The sequence below is a fragment of the Monomorium pharaonis genome, chromosome 2 (assembly GCF_013373865.1).
Source record: "Monomorium pharaonis isolate MP-MQ-018 chromosome 2, ASM1337386v2, whole genome shotgun sequence".
Taxonomy (NCBI): Eukaryota; Metazoa; Arthropoda; class Insecta; order Hymenoptera; family Formicidae; genus Monomorium; species Monomorium pharaonis.
The window spans coordinates 27516719-27542228 of NC_050468.1; the positions used below are offsets into that span (position 1 = coordinate 27516719).

General features: G+C 39.4%; 1 protein-coding gene across 10 annotated transcripts in view; it reads right to left on the minus strand.

Moving 5' to 3' along the window:
* The window catches only part of LOC105836735 (guanine nucleotide-releasing factor 2), an 80901-nt gene that overhangs the window by 54967 nt on the left and 424 nt on the right, over positions 1-25510 (minus strand). For 6 of the 10 annotated variants that reach the window (XM_012680984.3, XM_012680980.3, XM_012680981.3 and 3 more), the window contains exon 1: positions 11283-20492. The exons of 1 other annotated variant lie outside the window; for it this stretch is intronic. In XM_012680984.3, the coding sequence (XP_012536438.1) occupies positions 11283-11469 (187 nt within the window). In that variant the 5' untranslated portion in view covers positions 11470-20492. Of the gene's footprint in view, positions 1-11282; positions 20493-25510 lie in introns of those variants that run through there. 3 more of the 10 variants (XM_012680976.3, XM_012680975.3, XM_012680974.3) reach the window with 3 other exon arrangements.

Below are 25510 nucleotides of genomic sequence, written 5' to 3' on the forward strand. Positions count from 1 at the left end.
GCACACAACAAAGCTCCCACAGAAATTCCACGACGGAAGAGAACCGTGCGGTCTTTATTGAAGAATTTATCTCGCGCTATGCTGAGATCATAATAGCCGGCGAATCGTGCCAAATTATGCAAATCGTGCGAGTGACCGGCAATTTGGAAAGGGGGGAAGGGAGGGGCGGGGGTTACTGTCATTACCGATAACCGTATAAATATGAGCGAATGCTCGATATGCATCGATGCAATATCTCCGGGAGTGGGAGAAGAGGGAGGGAGAGGGGGGGCGATACGGTGATATTTTACCGGGGGAGGAGGGTGCCGAGGACTGTATGCGGCGGATAAATATCTCCGTGCACGTGCGAATGCGAGCTATGCCCCCGCGCGCTATATCGATTCCCCGATAAACCGTGGCATCCATTTGATTATAGGAAATTTGTAACGTAGCGACTTCGAATTGCAGTCACGTTTAAACGCCGGATGCGGCGCGTCGCTCGCACAACCGACGCGCGCGCCGAGAAAACCGATCTGATTGATCCGAATTAACATTCCGATTTGCATAAACGAACGGGCACAAACCCGCCGGTTCGCGAGGGTTACGGGATGGGGGGCAGCGCCTCAGCGTTGCCATGGAAATTTTTCACATTCCGCACGTACATTACGTACGTGTATACGTGCAAAGATAAAAGCGACCGGGCGTCGTCGTCGATCGGCGGCGTCAAACGCGGAGCCATATGCCGTATACCCCGAAACGCAAACTGTTTGTCGAGACGGCTTGTCTGAGAGCACTCGTTCAATCCTAACGAAAGCGTATATCCCGTCTAATTTAACTTTAATGAGTTTCCCCGGAACTTCCGGCTACCATAGGCCACCCCGTCCGATCTCGGAATCTTTTGAGTTCACGCGTGTATACGCGCGCGCGCGCATACAGTGCGGCCCAGCCCTCTCGTCGGATTTATTTTTAAAGTACTCTGAGTGCTCTCGGTTTAACTTTAAGACTGTCCGCACCTTGCGGTAAAAAAACGATTTCGTAATTAGCTACTTTAAGTGCCATTAAAAACTGAAAACTTCGTAAGACGATGAGTTTTACCGGCTCTAAAAAAAAAAAAATTTTACATAATTTTTTACAATACACGAAGAAAAGTAGTTTTATTACGTCAACAAGACATAAATGCAATAAAATTAAAGAGCAAAATTTCCAATTATTATAATTCGATATTTTGTAATTAGAACGCTGACAGATTTTACTACAATCTGTTAATTTCTACAAGATTTCTGATTTGTCCGTTTAAAAAAAATGTATTAGTTAAGTCTATCAAATTTCCAGCGTGCGACATATAAAATGGCATATGTGTAGCTCAATTTGTTGGCGTAATTCGAAGAGACACTTACAGAGAGAGAGAGAGAGAGAGAGAGAGAGAGAGAGAGAGAGAGAGAGAGAGAGAGAGAGAGAGAGAGAGAGAGTGAAATTACTCGTAATACATGATGCAAGAAGATCGTAAATGATTCAAGCGTCTGAAAGCGTGATTTGCGCAATCGCGCTAATAGGGACGATAGATTATTGATGAACCGTTCGCTATTAAATCCCTGCCGTTCTCCACTGGACGCAATATCGCAGTATACGCGCGACATATTGCCTGCGATAATTAATCTCATTAGGGGATTCCGCGTTAATAAGGTGCCGCATTTAGTCGCATTTTTTTTCTTCTTACTAATGGCATTCGTCGCGTTCAGCGTGCGCATTTCGTCGAGGAACAAGGCGACTCTTTGAAAACTCAAGTTCGAATAGCTGCAGCGTATTATTCGCGTCTCGTCTTGTTAACGACGATATCAAGCATGCCGTTTAGTTATTCTCTCGCGCTCTCCCTTCTCTCCCAACTTCCTTCGATCTAAACGCGACGTATCTCTGCCGTGTCTGCTCTCGAAGTCGATTTCCGTTTAACAAGCTTCGCCTGCTGCAAAAAAGCGCATGTTTCCGAAAATCAAGAGTCGGGAATTTCACCCTCCCCGATAGTTGCGATAGTTTCACCGCGAGAGGGAAGATTCTCTCTGCCCCCCCCCTCTCTCTCTCTCTTTCTACCTCCTCGTATCTTTCGCTCTATCAGCGTCTACATCGCGTTCTGCATCCGTTCTCGTAAAGATTCACTTGAGCGGAAGTTCTCGCACGAATGAGGATCGACCGGCGAAGAGGAAGAGGAGAAGGAGGAGGAGGAGCGCGTAGAAGAGCGCGCGCGAAGAAAACGACGGCGGGGCAGACGAACCGGAAAGAAAGGCGAACGACGGAAGACACGCGGAATGGAGGAAGGAGAAAAAGGTAAGAGAGGAGAGAAAATGCCAGGGCGAGATAGCGAGGAAGAGGAAGGGGGAGGAGAAGCAGACGGCTCCTTTCCAATTTATTTTTGTCTCCTCCCGCCGCCACCGCCGCCGTCTCGGCGCACGTCGAGGAATTTCGCATTTCTTGAACTCTCAAATGCGTCTCGGTTCCCTGGACCCGCTGTATACAAAAATCCGAATTCAGCTCTTATAACACCGCGCCGGTGTACACGCCGGCCTTTTCTCCTCGCTCATCCGATTCGCCGTCGAAACCGCACCCCCACATCGTGCCCCACGTCTCTCGATCGGGCGGCGCCCTAAGCCCTCGGGCATTCCCGGAGGGACCCCCCCCTTGCGAATGCACTTCGCCGCAGCGAGAGAGAGAAAGAGATTTGCCTCTTCTCGTCGAGAAATTTATCGGCACGACAAGACGGCGCTAAGCTCCCCTTTCACGGGCGCGAAGAAGCGGATTTCTTGTCATCTTCACGCGAGCGTCTCCCGCTACCCCGTTTTCTCAGGGGATATTTAAAGAGATACGACGATCTTATCTTAGCCCCCGGTAATTTACGAGCGACCAGTTCGAGACACGCCCACGAAATGCCACGGGGTTGCATTAACCTCCCTCTCCATTGAGAGGTGCGCCTTAGAGTGTTATCATATCGTTAGAAAAGGAGGACTCGTTAGAATGCCGGGAAAGTATCGCGAGGCCTATATATCGCATTCCGCCCGCTTAAGAGTCCGTGAATTCCTGGAGTTTTCTCGTCTCTTCCCGCTGCCGTTTCTTTTCCACTTTACTTTTACCGTACTACCTTTGCTTCTCTTCTTCATCCCTAATAGCCCCGGCTTCATCCAGGTCGGTTAACTTTAACCTTAATTTAACCGGCTGTTTGTATCTTTTCCAGAAGTGGAATATTATCGCGAGACAAGGGACCGAATTAAACTGAAGATAAAGTTAAAATTGAAACGAACATCGCGTTGAAACAGACCGCGGGAGAATTTTCTCGAATTTTTAATCTTTTTATTATTCACTTTTAATTGGCTTCATAAAAAAAAAACTATCGGGTTTATTTCAATCTCTCTCGACTGGGTTATAAATAATATTTTTAAAAGGTTTTTATGTCCAATTGTTGCGACAAGGGATGTATTATGAGCAAAAAATTTAAATTAAATGTAAAACTGCTGTAAAAAGCGTTTTTATGAAAATACTGTTATTCGTAGCTTTATACAATATGCGTATCAATTGAATCTCAACAACGTTCAAATACCATTAATAAACCCGATTTCCTCTGCAAATAATAACATGCCGCTACATATTTCTTATACAAGCAACTTATGTTGCACGTACACCGTGCGGCCATTGTTAATAGCAGCACCCAACCCCTTTATCCGTTGAAAATTCCCCATATGGAACTGGCTGCGGAAGTTAATACAAACACGAGAGTAAATAGTTCCCCCTGCGCGCATTTATCTCGTCGTGCACCCTCGCTGTTTTGCGTTCATCGGATCAGCAATTAAACTGCATACCAAAAACAAAATTCTCTTTCCCATGTAAATCAGTAGAAACCGCTCATATTTCATGTCCACTTGTTTGGGGATACTTAAAAATTACAATTTCTAATCTCTCTAGTTCATCTCGAAGACATTATTTACGGACGTTATTAATAAAATATTATATAACGTTAATACAGGTTAATGTCGAATTTGCATACATATGTCAGATCTTTTAATTAAATTGATATCAATTTTCTCTTTGTAAAAATTTCATCATTTATTAATATTTATCGCAATTCAATTAGTATCAAATATTTCAGCAATTTATTTAATTTAATTTTTGATTTGTTTAAATAAAGTCTATTTAAAACTAATTAAAATACAAGTTTCTGTTAACTTTTTGGCCTTAAATCGAATTCTCCAAAAATCTTTCATTTTTCTGTTATATAACAGAAAAATGTTAAATATTTATCTTTTTAAAAGAGGCAAATTAACCATTTTTATTAAAACAGTAATTTAATTCTTCGTTTGGTTACATTTTATTCAATTTAAATTTATAAAAATTAAATAAAAAGACTTTAATAAAGAAATATTAAATACTGTGGTAAATTTATTTGTCTTTTTATCAACAATACTAAAATTAAATAAAAGCTAAACGAATACGTATATAAAAAGCTAAAAATCAATGCGTATCTCTGAAAAGTTAACACTTTCGTTATTTTTAAAAAATAATATTAAATTGATGGAAAAAAAAGTTTTTTTGGCGTATTTACGTGCGCGAATTTGTCATCATCCTATACGAGTGTGCATCCCGAACGACGTATCTCGCAAAATATAAAACACTGTTGGTTATCGAGGTAAAAACGCGACGGAAAAAAAAACTCAGTTTTCAAACGTAAACGTTTATATTGCAACTGCGAGTGCATGTTAAAAAGAGATTTATGATGCGCAAATACAGAGGCGACCGCTTACTCGCGAATAGCTTCCGAAAGCTTTCACCTATGGAGAATCGATGCAGCCGTAAAGGGTGACCGACCCTAGGGGGAAGATTGGCCCGAGGGTCCTTTGCGTGGAGGAAACTCTCGTGTAACGTCTTGATTAAGTGGCGGTTTGCACCCTCCAGGCGTCGGGACACCCTCGTAAAACAGCCCCGTGCTCCTATATCTCCAATTGGCGCATTAAGCGCCGATCTGTACCCGCGAGATCTGATTTATCTAAACACATAACCGAGCAAGCAAACAAGAAGCAGATCCGCTCGTACATACGACCAACTGTAACTCAAGTTTCTTACGCAATGTAGTAATCGTACTTTGCACATTAGCGAGATTTAGAGATGTTGTAACGTATCCGCGAAAATTATACGAAACTTCTCAAAACCGTAAAATTATGTTTCTTATCGTAATACGCGGTTTCTGATGTATTATGATATTTATAAACTCATATAATTCATACATTATAATTATAATATTATGTATTACATAACTTATATGTAAATAATGCAACGTTACTCATAATTATTTTCAAAAAGTTGAAGGTTCGCCAAGGTAGATTATCGTAAAATAGTCGCACGACAACAAGTAGACAATAAAAGTTTGACCTATGACCATCCTGTAGATTAAATCAAGGTTGGATAAATTAAATAATACACGAAAAAAGGCAACTTAGAATTGAAAAATAGACTAGAATTTTGAAGGGTAAAAGGAAAGCATCCATGCAGGTAATTATTCTTATCACATCTGATGCAAGAGGGCTGACAAATGCGTTTATATCGACGTTGCATTTCGGCAACACATTATTATTCATGAAAGTCCCCCAGGATGCTTCTGGAAATCCTATGCGAAGCTTCTGGAAACACGGATTAAACCGCTCCACGATTTTCGTCGGGAGTGTATTTATCACAACAGAGAGGGTTTTACCGGATGTTATGGAAGAGTCTGGTGCATACTTCAAAAGCAATTTTTTTTCTTTTTGTTCATAAATATGGAATTGTTTCAGCAATGAGCATAAAGAATAATAACAAAGAATTATGGATGCACTGGAAGAAAAGTTTGGAAGTGAGATCAGATTCATTTCGTGGTGAAGCAGAACGTCCTTAGAAGATATTTAGCTTTTAGAACTAGAAAATTTAATAACTTCCACAATATATGTGTATTCTAATTTGTTAAATTATCTTTAAATTTCTTGTTCATATAAACATTATAGACAATTGACGTATATCATCCAGCTTTGGCTCTTTAAGCGTTTTTATTGTTAATTTATATTATTATTTTAATACCAGAAGCCCACATATATATGATATATGTATATTATTGATAAATTTTTTAAAATTCTTTTAAATTCTATAATCTTACAATATAATAAATAAAATAATATCAAAATATGTTCTCGTATGTATGCGTATATTACAAAACCATTCATATATATGTGTACATATAATATTGAATTTAAACAATACCCAAAAATCAAATGCAGAATACACAAAAAGCATCGCTTTCACAAATTTAAAAACGTGTGTTTTGTTGTCAAACCAGTATGATTTTAAACACAATATCCCTTCGAACATGGATAAAATAACAGCGGTTATATTCTCGTATCCCTTGCGAGGCTACGATTATCGATTCATGTCATGCTGATATATCACGCGAATCGCTCGTTGTTGAAATTGCGAATTCGCAATATCATTGGTGCTTGAACAAATTCCGTTCGCCCGGTTTAATTTCCCGGACGACACTGACAAAATTTATTTCACCAGCAATTACGTCTGTCGTTCCGCTTCGTGTTTATTAACGCCAACTTACACGCGCGTGCGGTCTTCTACCATGCAATGATAATGATACTACGCGCCGCTTATATATGGACCGGTAAATTTTCCAGTGAATTTCTGGTATCAAAAGCCGTCCTAAAGTACCATGACAACCGGCTCCCCCTCGGATATTGCCTGCGGGTTGACACGTCAGAACCGGGAGAGCACCGATGGAGAATGACGGTGCGATGGCCTGCAAGTGACACTGGCCGATGAAATTAGCAAGTCTCGCGCGAGAAGTCACAAAGAACCTTAAAAAGCATCTCGGAACTTAAAATTCGGCATTCATTGGACTTATAGGCACACACAAATTGCATCTATTCAAAGAAATTGGAATAGGTTCTTGCGTTAATTAAATGCACCAAATTAAAAGGAAGATTTACAGAGTACTATTATATTTCTTTTCTAAATGTTTTTAAAGTTGTGTCAATTGCGACAATTTCAATTGCATATAAATCATTAATTTAATAAATTATAAATAATAAAATTAAAGAATTTAAATAATTATACTAATAACTTAAACGTTTGTCATTGTGAAAAGCACAGTGATGAATACTTTTGAAACTATTTGGCAGACTATTAATTTTGACGAAAAGTAAGAAAGTTTCATAAACTGTCATATTGTTGCGTATTTCCTATCTAACTTACTAAACTTGTACAAGTTCTTTTTTTTTCATCTTATCAAACTGTAAAAGTTAATTTAAAATGATATAAATTTGATATATTACAATATATTTCTTTTTTTTTTCAATCTTCTTACGTAATATTTCAATCTATTAAATTTACCAAAAATTGTATCGATCACAGATTTCCAAAGTATAAGTCGCAAAAAGTTTCCGCGAATTCAACCAAGTATTGAAATGAACTACAATCAAACTCTGCGCATGAAAATAATTCTCAACAGAAATAGGAAATAAGCGCATTCTTCTATGAAAATAAATCTTGTGTATGTGTGAGTGAATGTGTTACGTATTAGGGAAATAAATTTATAAAATTATATTCAAAATAAAAAAGTTAAAAAGTAGGAAAAGTAAAGTGATATAAATAAATAATCAATTTATACTCCCCTTGCGTTTTTTATATCCATTAAAGCTAGATAGGTCATGGATGTTTACCATTAAAAAAATGGTTCGTGTTTTTCACACAAGTTTGACATAGACTCTATAAATCAATTGTTTAAAAAATTACATTTGTTAAAGGTCACAGTCTAATAGCCGGTAAAATCTTTTTACAAATATGAAATCGACAAAATTAGCTGAACGATGTATCTCGTTTCAAAGTTTATAACAAATGTATATCACCAGCACGAAAATCCACGTGCCAAGATTCTATTTCTGTGATCCATTCAAGCGAAAATACTCTCTCCGTATGTTGCTTCTTTAAAAACAATTCGCGGACATGACTATTCATGAGTGGCACCGGGTTTCAAGCCCGATGTAATTGGAGAAACAGCTAAATGGCTGAAGTGTCAATCCGGTGACTCCAACAAGTAATTAAAAAGAATGTAATAAAATACATCAGGTCTAAAAAGAAAATGCGATTTAAAAAGGTACATCAACAAGGTTTAAAAAGAAAATATCAGGTTTAAAAAAAAGTCAGGCTAAATGCGCTGCTCCGCCTCTGCAAGTTATCAGCTTGTAGCGTGTTACGCCCTTAGTCGTAACTATAAATCGATAATTGCGTGTACTTCGTCACCTGAACGCCAACGTCTCTATTTAATGTCTCGATTTTTCTTCAAGCCTGTCATTAAGGGTTCGCGTTATTACGCTCTAATCGTTCGCAATTTACGTTTGGCTCGCGGCTGAAAATCATCTCGTCCATTAACTCGCGAGGCGAACCGCGTTTTGTGGATTCCGCGAACGCGAGACAGTGAACGTAGCAATTTGCCCGCGTCGCCCGCTTCGAGTCTAGAGGGAAATCATTGGATGGTGTATCCGTTGTCTCTGTGTATTGCGCGGGGGGAGAGACGTCGCGCGTGATACAACAACGACGCCGTTAATGGTTAGAGGTGTACCTGCGATGAGAACGCGGTGCTTAATATGATTGACAGCACGAACCGGTAATTATCCGACAGCCGAAATGCTTTCACGCGCGCGCACGTAAGGCTTAATGCGATAATACGTACGACGCCTAGACGTTGATCGTAACGCGCTTTAAGGGGGAAACGCAATTATTTTAACTCAAGTTATACGCAAATTGCCAATGCGTATGGCGAAATAGCGTGCAAAATGAATGAACAATTAAATCAGAGAATGCGAACGGTTTAAAGAGGTCTGGCAGAACGAACGAGTTTATTTCAAAAGTGCAGACATCAACTCAATTGTTCAACTTAATGTGTGATGCCGTTGTCATCACGGCAGAATGCATTGAAAAAAGGGTTCGATAATAATAATCATAAACCTGGATAATAATTACTAAGCTTTGATTTCAATTAAATTTTCAGTTAATGTAACTAAATAATATTTATATCTATTTATATCTAATAATATTTAGTAATCATTTGGTAACCGTTTGCTTACTATTATTTTGTTTGATTATTATTAATATAACTATTATATACTAAATATTACTGAACATTTGATTATATTAATCAAACACTTAATTGAAATTATTTCAAAGATTTCATTGTTAATTATTATCAATTTTTTTCACTATACTCAATAATGTGGCTAAACACATGCAGCAATGTGGGAAAATAGAGAAAAAAATTATTAAGTGCAAAACTAATATAAAAAAGGATTTCTCGAGATGATTGTAAAAATTTAACAAAATAAATAAAATTAAATTAAATAAGAATAAAAATTTATATCTCTCACAAATCGGTTGCTTCACGATTCAAAATCTCCATTTGATACATGTTTTATAATAACTGTCTTAATAAAAATATTTTCGATGATTTGCTATTGCCTTCCGAGAAGTGTTAATCAAAAATCTGAGGAATGGATTTAAATTTGGATCCTTGGCACAGAAAGCACAGACGCGCAACTCTCACGTCGCGATGAAAAATAATTTATGTAAGATTGCCTAAATATAAATTTCTAATAATTTTGTATTCTCGACATTAATCGCGCCTCATTAGTGTATATATTACGACAGCAAATTAACACGAAAAAATATGAAGCTCTTACAGCGTGAATCTCGTAAAATATAAATTAATCATTAGTTGTCTATATGAAATAATCGTGTTTGGGACGTTGTTTCAATACTCGATGCGATCACGTTGTTAACCGCGAGAGTTAATTAACTGCACGGATTATTTAAGTCGCTAATTGCTTGTAGGAAGTAATCGCGTCGATGGACAATTCAGCCGCTATACCCGCGACTCGAGTTTCACTGCGCGAATAATAGATAACATGGCATACGTTACCAAAACAAACACCAAAAGGCCGTAAATTGGCCGGTCTTCCCGCAAAATGTTAAAACGTTTACAAAAGTCGACTATTCTGCTTCTTTTATTACAAACTGATTTTTCGGTGAACAGTTAGACCATATATATTTTACGTTTCGTTTTATCGACTTGTTAGCGTCCAAGATAAAATTCCGTTCGCAGAACAAACGTTTTGAAACATAATTTTACTCGAATCCTAATTAACAAAAAAGAAATTTGCATTTAATATGACTGAAATATATGATAATTTTATTTGAGATCGTATAGCAATTGCAAATTAATACAAACTAATGTGTAATTCAATTTGCCTACGTATTATTGATAACAGCTGTACACAAATTTATTTGTTTCATTTAATAAATGCGTGCAATTGATTGCATAAACAGAATATCAATATTCTACTTAAAAAACAATTATTAAATCTGTTATTTAAAGAATAAAATTGATTTTCCACATCACTTCGCAATCCGACTAAAAAAATGTTTATACACTGCTCAAAAAAATTAAGGAAAGACTTTTCTTTGGCCAATTTTTGCCCATTTTAAAACTGCAAGTACTACAACGAATAATTAACATAAAACAAGATCATAAAAGAATTTGCCCTTTAAAGTCGTTGTTGATTCTTTTTTATGTAATTACTTGCTGAATACTTGCAATTTAAAGATAAATAAAAATGTCGGAAAAAGCCCTGATTTTTTCACAATATAAATGAGTTATTATTTCTTTCAGATTTGTATGCACGAAAGAAATAAAATTAAGAAATAAATTTAATCTAAATTAAAAATTATTATATTTTAATAAATTAAAAAATCAGATTAAAAGTTATTGCGAAAATATTATAAAAATATTTAATCTTATTCTTTTTCTTTTTGAAATCACTCAATTACACTGAGAATACTGATATTTTCTTTCAATAATATAATGAAATTGGATTGCGAAAAACAAAATTCAAGCTGTGTCCCAAGACAAATTTTGTCAGAATTCCTTGAATTGCGATTGTAAATTTGACGTAACAAAATCTCTTTATTAAACCATATCATGTTTCAAAATTTGTTTATCTGAGTGCGGTGGCAGAAATAACTATAAATACAAACGTAAGATAGCGTCAAAGTGTAGAAATAAGTTCATGCAAAACGTAAGAAGACAAAGATAATTTTTAAGTAGTAACTTTTTCAACGTTTTTGCACTTTTTTACTTTTTGTGTGACTTGCTATCGCAAATATGCACAAGCAATGACATAAAATATGACATAAAATATGAAATCGCCTCGCGTCCTTAACCTGAATTTTTTAAACGGAATTACCTTTCAGGTTGCAGGTCGATAAGGAACCAGAAAGAGTCCTAGCGTGATTCGTTACGGCCAGCAACAAAGGTGTGGTCGTGATGTGAAAAGACTTCGATTTGGGCAGAAACTGTTTTTGCACCGTATAACTGCGAGTTCGCCGCCGGAATCTCGGCGAGTCGAGGAAACTGTCGTCGTACTGCGGCATTTTATGACGCTAAGAACCGCAATTCAGTCTCTTTCAAACTGAACTTCGCGTAGCTGTTCTTGGCGTAAACTCGCACGACGGCGAATTGCATTTTTACATACGCTTGTTCTGTCATAGTGCACTTTCACTGTTCAATCTCACTTTCACTATATTCACAATATAGCCGTAGATAATTATTACATCTTCTAAATGTGAATCATAAAATTAGGGGAAAAAATGTTGCGTCACGCGCGCTAAACAAAATGATTAAGATTTTGCGATCGATATCGGTTCCTTCTTCCTTCCACTGAGAAACGTATGGTTTAATTGGCCTCATGGAAAAACGGAAGACCCGTTTTTTTTTTCTTGCAAATATTATACTGAACTGCATCAAATGACAGCAAGACTGCGGTTATCGATAGACAATATCGAGTATCGCAAGCTTGAGTGACTCTGAATGCATTGTACCGTGGTCAATATAGCATCATAAAAATACCGCTCGCGACAAGCGGTTTCTATCAGAAACGGATAATCGACTCGCGAAAGGTAATTTGTTTTCACTATCCCCACAAGATTTGCGTTGGGACGCGTCTGCAGGGACGATCCGTCGCTCACCACGTGTCTCTCAATCAAACGATAATGTCTCGCGATATCGAGTAATCGATGGAAAATAATTGAAAACAACGAGAATTTCGTAAAAGAAATTATATTGTGACTAAATATCTTATATTTCCACAAATATTCAAGAATACTAAGAGATTTACAGGTTGCCTTCGCGTCTTTTGATCTATCGTTAATGCTAACATTGCATTCGTGAACATTTTGCAGTTCGTTTTATCACGGCGAGAACTAACTCGATATTTATACAATCTATACTCTACATTATAATAATCTATATTATTTTATTGTCAAACGTTTAAGGTGCGTTTACACCAAGGTAGCTTAACTTTGACCCTGATTTAACTTATTTTCCATCCTCTTCTAGTTCTAAGGATTGAAAAAAAGGTAGAAAGTTAAACCGAGTTTAAAGTTAAGTTGCAAAAGGGGCCGGATGCAGATCGACGGTGGAGGGAAAAAAAGAACGCGAGTAAACTTACTTTTGCGTCTCGCCGTTCGACTTCGTCGAGCAAGTCACTAAGCGTCTGCTCGTTTGCCCGGCCGGTCTGAATTAGACTTTGAAAGACAAGTAATGAATCTATTACGGCACCCTCGCCGCAAAGCCGCCGACTCTGCATATGAATCTTGATTCATAGATTGGTCGAAGGAGACCGATGACAGGAGACCTAAATATACACGTGCGGCGATACGTGCATCGCGACGACCTCGGGCACTATGCCGCGATACAGATAGTACCGGTACACTACGAGGCGTCAGTTTCTAGGGTGTCTATTTTAACGCGTCGGATGTTCCGTCACGATTTCTGCGTCTAGCGCTTCCGCGTCGCTCGCGCGATATATGTCAGACGTAAACTTATCGTGACGCCGTTAAATGGCTGTCGCGACAAGTACCAGCAACAGACCCGTTTCCTCGAAGTCTCCCTCGTGTAGCCTGATAGCGCTCAAAATTTCTCTCGTTCCCTAAGTTCACAGCTGCGACTTAACCGCGACGGTGACTGTGAGACGTGGCAAACTTTCGGAACCTGATAACCGTCAGATAAATTTCCGTACTGTCACTCGTGTGTTTCTTACTTTGTAAAAAAAAAGTCTTGAAAGGTCCTATGCAAATCGCGGCGATTAGCACTTTTTAAATTTCTTTTATTACTTGTTTTACATCATGATGTCATAATTCGTTTTTTTTTCTCCCGCTGATTTTTTATGGATATGTATATTCAGTCTTTATAAAAAGCATACTATATCTTCAGGCTTTTCACATAAAGAATATAAAATATGTGAGAACCTTAAAAAAACCTATTAGATTTAAGTATATTAGAATCGCGTGCCGGACTTAAACGACGTCGCTGCTGAATCGTTTCCTAATTTTGTTCTCGGAACAAGACACAGAATCAAATCGACTTCAATCAATATTTATGAGAACTGTCCATAGTTTATGAGCTGTTAGGTTCATATATGGCATACACTTGTGAGAACGTCGCGTGAGGAGACGCGATTGACACATATTCGCGGGAGGAATGTCGGTCGGAGAAAAATATCGGACTTCTTAGGGTATCATCTTGTACGACAAACGATTCGCGATTACTGGAGCGAAGAGCCGACCTCTTCTCTGCCTTTCGACCACCCGGCAAGGTGGTCCTACATTGCTTTTACTACTTTCGAAACGATGTGTATAATCCGATATGGTACCAGGAGGTCGGTCGTGTAACTCGTGCCACGGTACGGTAAGCACAAGGGCCAGACACACAGTTCTTCTGGACTACTTGTCGTCTCCATAAAATTATCGAATTTTCTTCAGAATTATGTCCACGACAATGGTGAGCAAAGGCTTTGACGCGAATTTTAGGCATAAAGCATGGTGGTATTAAAATTCATTCAAAAATTATAAGCACAAACTTTTTTTATGAAAATACGATGTATAATCAAATTTTTCTATTATTTGGTAATTGACTGAAAAGATTTGTTTCAATGACTTGTTATAATTTACATTATTACAATAAACAGAAGTATCGATAACATAAAAGTTTATAAAATCGTAGGAAATTTATTTCTGCAAAATATTTCTATTCTGTGCGATGATAAAACTGGGATTGAAAAACAATATCTTTTCTTACACGAAACCCGGCCTCCTTAAAAATATCGTATTTTTATGAACGGAACACGCAAACAATTCGATCCGATACAAATAACAAATATGTATGTTTTCCAACGCGAAATTGTTCACGTTTCATTAATAGGTTATTATAACACATATGCTGATTAAAACCTGTTAATAGCTGGACCAGATTTAGAATATCATGAAGAAAACTGTCAATCTTATATTACGAACAATTTAAATATTAGTCTTCTTTTCTATATCATGTTTTCTTTTGTACACCGAGAAAATAAAATTTACTATGTAGGGCAGTAGCAACCATAAAAAGAAATTTCAGAGAATTATAACATAAGTAATGTAAATACTATTGTGATATAATAAAAAGTGTAGTAAAAATTTTCACAATTTCTTCCTTCATCTGCATTTACTATTTACCATAGTACCCTTTACTATAAAATTTTCTCCGGATATAGTATTAAATTTGTTAGTGTGTGCAATTAATAATTACTCAAATGTTCAAATTAATGTATTTAATTATATCGTCCCTTAACATGTATTGATTTCATCTGTACGAGATATTTACATTGACGAACTTCGACCGATTATGCGATCCATCACGAAAGATCGCATGGGCGAGACGCAGAATCAGAAAATATCTACGAGATGTTCCGATTAGCAATAATTAGCACTGATGAACTTGCGACCCAGTTGCGCCTACATTTCCCGCCGCGTTCCTCGCATCGTTATTTTTGGAGACTGCCTGGCATCTTAACGCCGATCTGCGTTATGTTGGGATACACCCCGCGCGTCTGAAAATTATCATGCGTGCAGACGACGACGTTTTCAAAACGGCGAGAGCGACGATACGGAGCCATCACCGAGCCGACTTCACGTCCGAAAATAAATGGCAAACGTAATAACGTAAAAATTTATCGCGCGCCTCACATGGAGGAACACGCCGCCGCCGTAAAACGTTACGGTACAAACGTATTTCAATATAAACAGACGGGTATATATACGTAAAACATTCCGTTGAGCGGAATCGAATAATTCGCTGGAATAATTCTGCCAGGAATTCGACTCGATTGAACTGAATAATTAATTCGACTCTCGTCGACTCGCGTGTGCTACGCGAACACGGTGAAATCCGTTTGCGCGTGCGAAAAGTAGATTTAATTTCAGGCAAATTTGTAATTACGTAGGGCTATCGGAGCGAATAGTACGACCGAATGAAAGATAATATCTCCGGGCGTTTCGTGTTTTATTGCCGCGAAATAAAAATGCACGTTCGCGCATTCGCGGAAATTCTATCGTGCGTAAACATTTTATCGCGACCTGCCCTTTATGTTCCTATCTCGCCCGCGCGGTAATCTCGTCATCTTGGAGATGCCCGGAGATGCGTGTTTCTGCACGACGGTAACGTTTTCGCGCGCATTAATTAACGTCACACGCGCGAGTAAACTTGCACGAGCGCACAATACGGTCCTCCTCTCTCTCTCTCTCTTCCTCTCCCTTTCTCTTTCTCTTTCTCCCTGCTCACATTTACTAAACGCCTAAGCCCTAACGCGACGACGATCCTTCTTCTCTGATCCGATCGTTCCTCCTTGATCATTCAACACGTAACGTCTGCCATGTGGCCGTCAACATCGCGATATTCTAAGATCATCTCGCATTATATTGCCGCTCCACATTGAATAATTGCGGCTCTGTGCGAGGCGGAAAAACTCCGCGCGCGCGACTCGAACGAATTGATATGCGGTTGTCTTCAAGTGAACATTTTTATGAAACGCTTCGTGCGTAGCTGAATATTATCTCATTTAAAAGTAACTCGACCAGTTACGATTAATAATCGATTGCGTCAGTTCGGTCGACGTCTTTTCTCTTGAATGCATGAGTTATCGATCGGCAGACTATTCAACTGAATAAAATATTCGTACGACTTTTTTTTACAAACAATTCCTCGTTTGACAGAGGAGGACGTTAAACGGCGGGACATCACCGCTGCCGAAGTTTCACGGAATGAAACAGTTACGGATCGTCCCGCACAGAGTAATTAAGAGACGGATTAGTCGTTCCAATTCCACTCTCGGGTCACGCACATTAATTAATTGTACGGTAAGCAACCGAGGGGAGGAGACGCCGAAGGGAAAAGAGGCCGATTAAGCCGCGCGCGCGCGCGCGCGCGAGTATTACGTCCATAATCGGCGGTTCCGTAATTCGACTGCCTCCCGTTTAATCGGCCAATTAATCAGCCCGACGGCGTTCCCGTTGCTCCGGCGACGTGTCGCGCGTCTTCTGTGCAAAGAGCACGCGGAAAAGACGAGTCGCTCGTCGTCCGGGTCGTGGCACTTGGAAATGCCCGGTGGCGGTAAACACCCACTTGATCCGCACGCAATTACTTTACGCAACGCCGAGTGGCGAATTGACATTTCAGTGCCCTTTACCGCATCACTGTTAACCGAGACGCGCGACTTTTATTCGCTCGCGGCGATAGCGTCGCATTTCCGAGCCCCGTCTCACGCACACGCACACACACACACCTACACACGAGCGCGCGCCATTCTTAATATATTTTTAACATTATCAATAGACGGAATAATAGCAACAATCGATTATTCTCCCTGGTCTTTTATCTTATATTTATCCCATTCAGTGTCCCGATGCTCCATGACGCATATAGCGATACGTCGCACTGACATTCAGGAAGTTAAACCGACGTCGGTCAAAAATAAACGTCGAACAAGTAATTAAATGTAAAGGCGGATAGCCGCATTCGCGATTATTGCCAACGATAATTAATTGGATACCAAACACGTTGAAAGGGGGGAAATGGAAGAGGTTCACTAACTTCACTGGAAAATTTTAAAAACATATACCAGTCCCGGCGAAATTCGAAGTGCCCGCGGTTTACGTCTGCGAAATTGCGAATCTGGATCAGACGGGTCCAGCCGAGAACCGGCGAGTCGTCCACGTCGTCGCGGTTTAGAACCAACTTCGCCGCAGATCCGAGGTAAACTGTCGTTTCTCGCGGACAGGCCGTCGGCGCGCAAGATTGGCCGGTAATATCTGCGACTTTGGCCGGGAAAGAAGCCTGTCTATTTTAACGGGTCAGAGAGAGGGAGAGAGAGAGAGAGAGAGAGGAACCGACGACGAGTAAAAGACGTATGAGGGAGGGAGTGAGAGGGTAAACGGAGGTGGAGGAGGAGGAAGTGGAGGAGGAGAGGGACAAAAGAGCCTCGTACAGAGAGGTCGGCTCTTACGCTCTTTATTTCGAGATACGAGACGAGCGGGTCGACGAGCGGGACAGCGAGAAGACGTGATTTATTTGCGGACCAAGCAAAGCCCGAGGGTGACGAACCGATGTTCATCACTATCGGAAATTAATTTGCGAACGCTCAAAGAGAGATTGACGAGAATTTTTTGAAGGCCAAGGACGTTCCACCTTTCCGTCTCGATTCTTCGAGAATAAATCGTTCTTTTTCTTTCTCTGTGAAAACTGCGATTTGAATGTAACACAAGTCGAGATAATAACTGCCAATCTTGTACTTGAGATCGACCTAATATCAGGAATTAATCCGTGAACGCGCAAATCCTTGAGGAACGAGGATCTTTCTATAATTCGGTTTTGCTTTTTTTTAAAAATTGAATGTGGTATGTACACGTTGAAATAGTAATTGTCATCGTACTTGAGACCGAACTAATGCTTTTCACACTCGGGAATTAATGAATCGTGAACGCTCAATGGATAACTGACCGAAATCCTCGAAGGACGACGACGTTTTCACCGTTTCACTTGGTTCTGCAAACATTATTGATTTTTTTCTAAAAATTATGCTTCAAATATATATTGAGAGAAAAATGATATAAATATATTTAACAAGATATATATATATATATATGTTTTGGTAAAAGTGCACAGAATTTCTGGTTATTATTATTATATAACAAGACTCGAGATTTTGTAACTAGAACGTTTGATAGACTTTACTATATCTGGTAAAACAAGATTTCTGAATCGTCCATTTTCGAACAAACATACTAATTGAATTCTGAATCGTTCGTTTTCGAATAAACGTTAGTAGTTGAATCTACCAGATTTCCAATTAACGCAGCAAGAGTTCCTTTTTTTTCAGTGTATCGAAATAGAAATTGTTAGTACAATAGTTGAGATTTTCAAACGAACGAGGCCTACAAAAGCGGTACATCCCAACATCACATATATTTTTTTTTTTTTTTTTAAACAAAGACTTGATAGCGCGTTTATTGCATAATCTTCGCAACGATCTAACGCGACACTGTTACCGTCGCCGGCTATTTGCATTGTATTAGTATGTGAGAAGAAGTATCGCTCATGCTGCTGACGTTAAGGCCATTGTCATCTGCATGTATTGAATTGGCCCGCATAGGAAAACGACGGTGAATACCTCGCGTCTACGCCGTCTCGATGGATATCTCGAGAATCGAGATATCCGAGTGCGCGTGTACGAAGACCCAGAATATGCACTTTCAATATTTCATTATAATTAATTATTCTCGAATAATCAATTCTCTTCTCCTATTTAAATAAAACTAGCCACCGAGAGCTAAACAAATCGAAACTCTCGAAGCGCGTAAAACACGTAATGCGAAACGCAAAAACCCGATATATCGAGTTGCGACTCCGACTTTACTGTAAAACTAAATAAATAAATACTCCATATATTGAACATTCACGTCGAGCAACTTGGTCTACATCTATCATTTGGTTTTTTTTTTATATACCGCGCGAAATACACCTCGAATGTAAAATAAAATATAAGTAAAACGGAAGTGTGCGAGCTACAAATATGTACACTTTTTCCGGATCAGCGGCAGGCACCTCGAGTTTCTATCTTCCTCTCTACTCGTAATCGTTTCGAAATTTGCGTGGCGAAATAAAACGAAGAGGTGAAAAATCGAGGCGCTTGCAGGATGAATGGGTAACACGTGCGCGCGAACCAGTTTTATAACAGTGTGTGCACCGTGGCGGTTTTTTTTTCCCTTCTTTCCTCCCCTTTTGTGTTTTCGCGCGGTCGTGGCGTAACGCGAAAACGGTTGCATATTAATGAATCGTTGAGTTAACGTTTACCGCGGATGTGCACCGTCGGCGTTGCGCTGCCGTTGGCGTTGCGAATGCGTGTTTCTGGCACGGGCTCTGCATCATCGGTCCGGTTGACATGAGGCTTGTAACATTCGGCCGCGGATTTGCATAGATATTGGCAGATCGGGCTGCGCCGGAGGAGCGGAGGGCCGCCGGTCACTGGCTGCGCATGATTGCGGTTTCTAAACGGTTCGCGAGCGTGCGCGCGCGCGCGCGGACAGATCGAATTCAATAAAGGTGCTAAATCACGTGTGTACCGTTGAAATATTGCGAATTGCGAAGCACACGGTCGTCCGAGAAATGAAATCGAAATATTGCGATCGCCTCGCAGGAACGAGCATAACCGATCTTCCTTTTTTCCCTATTTTTTCTTCCGACCCCGACTTTGGCGTGGATATATACTTTGATAAATTTCATATGCAGAAGCTGATGAAGAGGCTCGTCATTGTGTTAAAAAGAAAAAGAAAGTCAGAATCTATATCTTATATTTCCATAAGGAATATCTCTTTTCCGTTTTAACCTAGTTATTCTACAGCCTGTGTTTGTTACCGATGTTTTTCGCAATATTAAATTACGAGTAATCACATTTAAAAATAATCTCCTCAGGTCTTCCAGAGAAAAGCTAAATTAGGGAAAAGGGAAAGTGCAAGGATAGCATGCTGAAAGTTTTTTATAGACCGAGAAGTAATTAGCATGCATATTATTTAATTAGCATCTATCTTATGGAAATCACGATTTTATGAGCACTTGTCCGTCATAGCTTTTAAATCGCTTCCTGCGCGTGCAAACTAGAAATTTTAACGAGATTTATATAATATCCTCGTTGTGAAACTCGAGCGCTAAAAGAAATTTCGTTTTTTCGAAATGGATCGAAGATATTTTATGGAGAGCCATAAAATAATACGTATATATCGTAGCAGATCTCGTAAATTATATGCAAATTAATGATAATTTTCAAAGCGGAGTTTATCGGTGATTGCGAGGAAGCGGAAAATGGAATGGTCATTTCCGCTAATCTTTAAATGCTCCTTGATATCGCGTCATACTAATGAAAATTTACAGAGCGCAATAATTGCGGTAATGGAGTTCATCGAGGAAAGCACGTTCCACCGCATGCCATACGCTAATTACAACTCTGCTAACGTTTGAAAACGTTTCTTCATATGTATAGATTACATATGTTAGATTTCGTGTATCTTTCTTTCTTTCCACAGTAGCGATTAAAATACCTACAAAATTCCGCGTATTAAAGCAAAAATGTATGCACTAATGTAATGAAAAAAAATTATCGTATATTTATTTTACTGCCATTTCCTATGTTAAAATAAATATTAGCGAGTAATAAAGTAGTTTTTTTTTTACAAATTTACAAAATATTTTTTTAAATACAAAAATGATATTAAAATCAATATTCACTTAATAATAAAAATTTCTTTTTGCAGAAAATGATCAATCCGTTGCTGTACAGAAATATCTGCAGAAAATCATTTCTAAAGCCAGTTTATTTCAGCAATTGCCTCGTGCAGGCAAATCTTTTTTTCGTTTGTTAAGCAATGTCAATTTTCCGCGCACGGTCATAAATTACTCCGAGACGGTATTCATTACCGTACTCGCAACATCTCTTCATACATGCAATTAACCATCCATTATGCACGCTTCGAAGTCATTATGCCTGTCTTGCGAACAATTATCAAGATACGCGAGTCGCACGTTACCGTTTTCATCATACGTAGGAAGGTTCGCCGTCCTCGCATTCATCATAAACGATTCGCTACCCGGCGGACAGAATTATCTTTCTTATTATTATCTGGATTATCTGGGGAAAATCTAAACGCGCGAATTTCGAAAATTTTTACTTCGCGAGAGGGCTTTTAGCGACATATATTACCGAAAGCTTTTCGGAGAATCGCAGAGAACGAGGAAAGAGCGAGTGTCTCTACAGATTAGGCAGCGAAGCGGCTAAACCAGCCGCACACAAAGGCCATAATGGGCACAATGGCAACGAAACAGAGCAACGAAAGATCCGACAAGATCCCGATCTCGCGCTTCCACCTTCCGCCTCTCTCCCATCACCCTCTCCATACCCCCCTTCCTTGCTCCTCCCCCGTCTCTCTTCCTCGTAAGATTATTACTCGAATCTTGAGGTGTACTGCAGCCGAGATACCGCCTGGCATTTCAACGCTGCATAGCGCAGCGTCGTCATGCGTTTCCCGCATGACTATAGAATTATTACTATAGAATTATTTCAATGCGACTATTTAACCCTCTCCTAGCTGGAAATTTAACGAGTCCGCCATTCAGAGGGGACTACGTCGCGACTATGCGCCAGATTTACTATTGATCCCCGCTCGTACCGGTACCGGCCAATAAAATCAAGGGATAATATATCATTTACAAAGAGAAAGAGAGAGAGAGAGAGAGAGAGATTATCGTCCAAACAAGATTTGCGAAACGTACTCGACAATCGCTACGGCCGCGAGCGTTGAAAATATCGATGATTTTTTTCCCCTCCGTAACAAGAGCTATTTCTGAATGTAATGAAATTTACTTCGTGTTTTTAAAATCAATTAAAACTTCGCGGACCTCAAAATACGGAATAATACTTCCGCATTTTTCGCTCTCGAGAGCGCCCGATTGAACGCGAAGTAATTCATTTAGAGAGAGAAAAAACATAGGACGCAATAATGAAAAAAGCAACGAACCCCGGCCAGCAAACGCGGCACAAAAGCAGCCATCAAATCAACTCGCATTAAACGCAATTACGTGAAACAGATGATGTCCGTGTGTGTCTGTGTGTGTGTGTAGGGTTAATTGTCTTTAGTTTTATCCCGACAAATTGATCGAACAACCCTTACTTAAATACATCCGTCCGTCCACTCGCGTATCCCTACGAGATCGAATCAACGTATCAGCTCCGATAAGCTACACCTGTTACATCGCGTATTATCAAAATCTAATCGTCCAATAGATCCGACGTTTACCCGCCTTCTAGCAGAAATTCGCGATTTCGTATGCGACACACGCGCGCGCGACAGGGAAAAATGGATGTTTTTCCAATATTTTCCTTTCGGCATTACGGCGCGGATGACGTAACGGAGATATAAAGAGTAAATTTTAAAGACACGGGGATGAAACATCTCCTAAGTTCGAAATATCGACAATATTGACAACGAATGTAAAATAGGAGTACAGCGTCCAATTTTCACAAAAGCACGTACGCAGCGTGCGTCAAATGTGAAACTTCACGGAAAGCTCAAACTTACATGTTCAAATATCGATATCGCAGTTTTTTCTTCAAATTATGAAAATATTTAGCTATTGTAAGAAAATTTGAACTAAACTATTTTTCTTCTCTGGAAAACTAAAATTCTACTGAAAGTAACCGAAATATTTATTTGCTAATTGATCTAATAATTAATTCTTCAGCTAGCACAATGTTTTCCATCAATGTTTTGCATCATTAATTAATCGTCAATCATTCTTTCTATGTTATTAATAAAAAATTAAAACGTGCCAATTAAGAAGGTTCCGTCGAAAGTATCGAAGTGAACTCAAATGACTGAATTTTTTATATAATACAGTTAATAAACTCAACTCTCTGCAAAGTTTCAAGGTCGATTATCGATTCAATAAGCGAGAAATATCGTGTTAAAATTGACTCATTAAACAATGGAGAGTCATGTCACTTTATGTCATAATTATTTGATCAAATATTAGTCCCTACGGTGACCCTATTTTTTTACGTCATATATTGAAACTACAATTTCCGATAAAATCGTAGAGCAGAGTTTAGTTGTCATAAGTTCACATAACAAATTTTACTTCTTGGTAAAAAATAAGACTGTTGTTTCTTATAAGGTTTCATTTTTAATAAAGAAAATAAAATACTTGACGTAAACTTTATGACAATTTTAACATGCTATGGCTTCATCCAAAATTAAAGTTTTAATATGTGACATAAGAAAAGTACACTTGACGACTATTAAACTAAGTATTTACTCTATAAAGTACTCTATAAATTACTCTATAATTTACTCTATAAATTGCTCTATAAAGTATAACATGATGTAACCCATAAACAGCATAGAAAACCGAATCAAATTAGCATGAGGAACTGATAATTGTTTATAAAATATATGTGTGCTAAAATAAAACTGTGTATCTAAAAATACTTATATATTTCTAATAAGATTTGTCAAACATTAAAAGAAGCGTTGTATTTCAAACCTATTTAAAAATATGTTTAACAGTTCTCTCTTTGAGTAAGTACCGATGAAATCTCCTTAATAAACTTCTACCCTATATTTTTTTATGATGTTCGATAGCCACTCGATCTTTTTCAAGTTTCGGAAATCCGGGACAAGACTTTGTCTACTGAATAGCGAAAAATCGCGACTTTGAAAAACGATTGCCGCGAGTGTGCTCGAAAAGACGCCAAAACACGCAAAGGAGGCAACGACAACAAGACGGGTTCCTTAAAAAGGAGTATATTCACGGGTACTCGAGAAAGAGGGTCGAGGGTATGACAGAGAGAAAGAGAGAGAGAAAGAGAGAGAGAGAGAGAGAGAGAGAGAGAGAGAGAGAGAGAGAGAGAGAGAACTTATCGTAATACGAGGCCACGAAAAATACAATCGGTTCTCGGTCAGGCCAGGGACAGGGCTACAGGGTGGTGGGATAGGTCTTTGTTCGGAGGGGGCGAATTGTGGGATAGGAGGCTCGTGACACGGCCAGCTGTTCGTATCACGATCCTGGGGTTCTGGTCTGAAGAACCCGCGTGCAAAGTTTATTGACACGCTCCACTTTGATGCGCGTTATTACCCCGCCAATGTCAATGCTATTATAAAAATGCTGTTAAAAAAAAAGGAGGAAACGGCCTTGAAGCTAAAAATCGATTAGAAAGATATATGGTTTCGATGTTTAGCCCCCTCCGATATGTTATTTCATTTCAATTCTCCCTGGAGCTATCTCTGGTCAAGCGAGGTCGACGTTGTCGAATTGGGACGAAATCACGTAGCAACAAGTTGCACGATACGTATGTAATAAATAGAAACGAGCAGTTTTAAAAGTTCACACACGGAGTTTCTGGTATGTATCGAAGGCGTTGTGTCGCTTTTGCATTTATATATCTTCGAAAGACTTAAACTATGAGAAACTTCGACTGTGAATGAAATCGGAATAGGATCGAATTGAAATCAAACTTAGCCGATCGGTAGAATTTTAACAAATCTTTAATACGCAATCCTCGGTCTCTGCGTAGTGCAGTCTGACACTTAAGATTCCCTCGTTTCCTTCGCGACGTTCCGACGCTTTTCGCGCGCTTTGCAAGCCTCGCAAATAAAGGACCGGCTTGAAAGCCTCATGAAAACAGCTGGATCGCGTCCCTTGGAAAAACAGAGCGGTCTTATAAAAAGCGAGATCTGCTCTACACGCGTAAATATCCTTTTAAAGCGTCGCGTCCCATCAAATCTCGTTGAATTGCGCTTTCCAAGAAAACCTGCTCGTTCTCGGAAACCGACTTTAATTAATCTGCTTCTAACTACTATAGCACATCTTGTTCTCTTTTTATATTCATGGAAAAACAATGTTGAATCGTTCGCTTGAAGCCGACTGACCTAAGCTCCGGCTAATCTACATCTCAAATATCTATTTGTTTCCTTCGTTCTATCGTAGGAAGCACGATGCTTGAAACGTTTGCTCGGAATGACTTGATTAACGAAGCTGGTCAGGGTGCTACTCGCCCAGAGGAGTTGGCGCTATGACTAATTGGGAAGGAACACGAAATCACGAAGCGCATGTTAGAACCACAGCGAGCCGAGATTATTGACGCACCTTGTTCTCGATGCGAGCGGAAACGATCGCGAGGAGATACGAGGAGATAGAAAGAGACAGACGGAATTCCTCGTAAGAGAGCAAACCAATCGCGTTTTTTTCTTCCTTTCCTTGGACGTATCATCGCGAATACGTCGGGGAGCTCTCTCTCTCTCTCTCTCTCTCTCTCGAGTGAGAGGCGAGGAATATCGGAGAGCGTCCCGTTCCGTTTTTGGGGGGGGAAAGAATCAGGTGCGTGCACGACGACGGACAACAACACGCGGTGCGGCACGCATATGCTTTTGACGTTTCGCGTCCGGTAACGTCGTATCCGCGGTTAATGCCACCGATATCGCATTGGGCGCTCTCGACAGGCAAGTGCGATCGAGATTTGAGATATCGGCGGGCCCCGCGATAAGCGCGAGATGA